Source organism: Berghia stephanieae, chromosome 2, assembly GCF_034508935.2.
Source record: "Berghia stephanieae isolate SIO BIC M18660-M18661 chromosome 2, UCSD_Bste_1.3, whole genome shotgun sequence".
Classification (NCBI taxonomy): Eukaryota; Metazoa; Mollusca; class Gastropoda; order Nudibranchia; family Aeolidiidae; genus Berghia; species Berghia stephanieae.
Window position 1 is genome coordinate 102,514,575 of NC_088361.1, and position 4,303 is coordinate 102,518,877.

A 4,303-nucleotide genomic window follows, 5' to 3' on the forward strand; every position below is an offset into this window, starting at 1 on the left:
TTATTTCATGTTGGTAAGACAATAGAAAAGTCTGTATTTTATTTTGGAAAGACATCAGAAAAGTCACTAATTATTTTTGTAAATCAGTAGACACATCTCAAATAACTTTTGTCATGTCATGAGAAATAAAGTCTTTTAATTCTATTTATTGACACCTTTAGGTAAGATTGTTCCCGCTATCATGTTGGTAGCTCTTGGTTACATCGACTGTTCACAACCGGCCCTTGCTATTGGTCTGTTGATATTTGCCGTATCCTTGACCGGTGCCCAGTACAGTGGCTTCTTCATCAACCATGTGGACATTGCCCCAGAACTGGCTGGAATTCTGTTTGGATTGAGTAACTCGATCGCATCCGTTACCGGGTTCTTGTCATCTGTGATAGTCGGAGTTATCACCGACAATGTAAGTCTCTTGTAGAATCCTTTTCAAAAAAAATAAATATTATATAAATGCGAACATTCAAATAGAAATCTGAAAAAAGGTATGGATGAAACAGTGCTAGATAAAGCAGAAAGAAAAATGCAAGACAAAGATAAACATCTAAACAAAAGCCTCACTCGACTGGAGATTAAATCTTGGACATTTGGCAAGGTACTCATTCACACATGAATCGATTTAACCCTCTCCGTACCAACTGTAGGAAAATCGCCACATTCGTTACGATACAACCAACATTTTTCTTATTCAAATTTCTTTTGTACATCATAACATTTAAAGAAAACGAACAGTGTGTTGTAGAGCATGTTTTACGAAAGAAATTATTTATCGCAATAACTTTACTGCTATTGTGTTTGAGTGATAACAATCTATTTTTATGTATTTTGGGTTTTAAATTTTGGGGAAAATCCTGAAAATGGCTGGTAAGGAGAGAGTTAAGTAAAATATCATGATGGATATCAGCCGGTCCGCAATTACAATGGTGTGGTCATCCATCCCATCAATGGCAACACTTAACATTGTTTAATGTTTTCAAGATGACATGCCGAGTATTCGCTTCAATAACGTCAGCCTTTCATCTCACATTCGTCTTTATTGTCTAATACATCATTATTTTGTTTACAATTAGTGACAACCCGGGGAGGTTTTTGTCTTTGTGAATTAAACTTATAGCTACTGTTCTACATTTTCATTGTGTCATACCTTTAAAGAATAGCACGTATATTTGGATTGAAATGAAACCGATATTTGTCTCTAAATATAAACATTTTACTAAATCAAAAAGAAATGTACCATTATTCAAATTATATTCTTTAAAAAAACAGTAGGTACAGAAAATTGCTTAGTTTTCTTAAATCTTAAAATTGTAAGGGTCTTTACAAAACTAAAGATATATCATCCATTTTTAATTCATGTGTTTCCATTGATTTTAAACCTTGAACCATAAACCAACATGAGGGGGATGCGCTTGTTACTGTCACTGTCCCTTAGATATGTCCAAAACAAGGAATACTATTATGAAAGTAACATACTCGTAAATACTATTTGTTTGTTTACGGCTCGGTGTTTTATTTATAAATGAACAAAACTAACAAAACCGCACGATTCATAAAATCAGCAAGCCACAACTCTGAGATTCCAGGACCGCTTTAATTGGGCTTTACAATAATTATTTTGTCACCATTAACGAGTGAATTTGGTGGCGAATGCATTCACTCAATAAGAATTATAATAACGTTTAACGCACTAAGTTGATTTCTCAAATAAATTTTGGTTCTTTATATTCTTTTTTTTTCTACTGTTTGTTTAAATGTGACCTGCCATAGCAAACATATATTATGGCGGACTGAACTAAAGGAAATTGAAATGAAAGTCAAAAAGAATATAATTTGGAAACTAAAGTTTTAAAAATTTAATCAAAGCTCAATCTAGTCTTCAAACTAACATTTCAATAGTTAACCTTCTCCCCCTATGCGGAAATTGTAACAGTCGTTACGATACTAAGAATTTCTTTTTCTTTTTCATATTCGTTTTGAATTTCCTAGAATTTGCTGTTTTGTATAATTCGATTTTGTTGCACAATATTATGCAGTGCATGTACTTTTGAGGTTGAGTTTTGATAAATTGATTTTTTGTAAGATGTTTTGAGAGAAATCCTGAAATGGTCAGTAAGGAGATAAGGAGATTATTGTTATTGTTCAGCTATCTGGTCCAGTGGTATGACACTCGACTTCCAATGGGAAGGTCCTGGGTTTGAGTCCCAAGCGCCACATAGTTGAGTCCTTGACACAGGCTCTTTATTCACATTTGCACCATACTCAGGTATAAAATGAGTAACTGGCCGTAAAAAGCGCAAAATCGCCAATGTCCTACGTGTTAAGTGTTGTTGTTAGCTGGTGCCCCTTGTATATTGCTTCGAGCCCGTTTAGTGGCTATTGCGCTATTTAAAAAGCGTTAGTTTATTGTCTTTTAAAGTTTAAGAATGAATTTCATGTCCTGAACTCACCCTGGCATTATATGGTGTAACCAGTCAACTGCTATACTCTGAAAAAAACAAGTGGTTAAAAATTTGACCAAAAAACTCGTCCTTCATATGATATCGATCGATTTAGATGTCCCTCATCTTGGCAAAAACCCTCGCGACGACACAGGTTTGAGAGTTTTGGCCATGAAGGGACACATTAAATCCATCGATATTTGAAACACAAGTTTACTTGCCAAAGTTTAACTACGTGACTTTCTGAGTACGGCACTTAACTTTTTAAGGGAAAAAAATAACAAGAAAAATAGATGACCATAATGTTTATTAAAGTGTTCATTTTTAAAATGATTTCTCTCCATACCAGGACCCCACAAGAACGGGTTGGCAGATCGTCTTCTATATCGCTGCAGGTCTTTACGTCTTGGGTGCCATTGTGTTCGTCTTGTTCGCCTCTGGGAAGCTACAACCGTGGGCTCAGACAGAAATCGTAGAGGAGTTTGAGTTTAGGGCGGAGAAGGTGGAAGACGCGGATAACGGAGATGTTGGGGGAGGGGAAGGTGTTAAAATGATTAAAGAAACACAGGAAGTCTAGATATGAATGGATTTGCAAAAAAATGTGATTTGATAGTGTACATTGGGACATAGACCATTGGTTAGGGCAACAGGATTTTGATTACCTACATTGCAATGGAGTTGTTTCCAACAGAAGTGGTAACAGTTTTTAAACATTTTAAACATGTGAGATTTTCTGTGCCTCGGAAAATCATTCCAAATGGATGTGATTTCCAGTTTTATGTGTCATAATTTCCAGACTTCATTGTAAATTTCTCTGCCTACAAGAAATAAGCAATATGCACCATGTGATGTAAAGGATAATATTGTGAAGAAAAAAGTGCTGAAAATATAAGGCTAATATAGTGTAGAGAAGTGTGTTGAAAGTATAAGGCTAATATTGTGTAGAGAAATGTGTTGAAAGTATAAGGCTAATATTGTATAGAGAACTGTGATGAGAGGACACAAAAGACCAATGGACTGTGAAAAACTTGAAGCCTTAGACCTCCGTTTGGTGGACAGAAAACATTTCGATGCGAAATGAGCTTTTCATTCTTTCTCAGATATCTGAAAATATAACCAATCCTCAAATTACCTGTTGTTTTTTCATCATAGTTATAATGGAGTTCGCAAAAAAAATGACACAAAATATTGTCCATTACATCAGTGTTAAACTAGGCCCATAAGTGGGTTCTGATTTCAGACCTGCATACATGTAGACGTCGGTGAGTCGGATTACCGATCATTTCTTTTGCACATTCGAATGTTCACACACTATATATTGACGTTACAGAAGTGAAATCGACTATAGTTACTTATTATGCATCACCAGATTCTACAGGATGTCCAAAAACTCTGGGTACAGAGTAATCATACATAATTCCCCTATAAAGAAACAATGTTCCTCAATAAAGATTTAAATGGAAAGTATTTTCACCTCACGTGATCTCCACTTCAGTGACGAAAAGTATAATTCAACCAGATCTCCACAGTCTATGACGTGAAGGAATGAATAAAAATATCTCAGATGGAGAAGTACTATATGAACCTAGATTTTATAGATAACATGTATAATATTATATATATATATATATATATATATATATATATATATATATATATATATATATATACTATTTTGTGGAACTATTTAAAGCTCCTAAATTATTACTATATACCCACCTCTTACTGTGCTTACAATACTCTTTTCGCAGGAGCTTCTTTTCATTGTATGATCTAAAAATTAGGATTTTTATTATTGCATTTTGTCCCCGGTGATTTGAGAGGTTTCAGCAAACTGAGGGTCAGTTTGATCGGATCGAAATATGAAG

The 4,303-nt window shown here is 34.6% G+C and overlaps 1 protein-coding gene across 5 annotated transcripts in view; it reads left to right on the plus strand.

The window, feature by feature from the left end:
* Nucleotides 1–4,032, plus strand: part of LOC144966107 (sialin-like) — a 71,242-nt gene extending 67,210 nt beyond the window's left edge. For all 5 annotated transcript variants that reach the window (XM_078902190.1, XM_078902195.1, XM_078902193.1 and 2 more), the window contains 2 exons: nt 162–403; nt 2,785–4,032. In XM_078902190.1, coding sequence (XP_078758316.1) covers nt 162–403; nt 2,785–3,012 — 470 coding nt within the window. In that variant the 3' untranslated portion in view covers nt 3,013–4,032. The remainder of the gene's footprint in view (nt 1–161; nt 404–2,784) is intronic.
* Nucleotides 4,033–4,303: the final 271 nt, after the last annotated feature.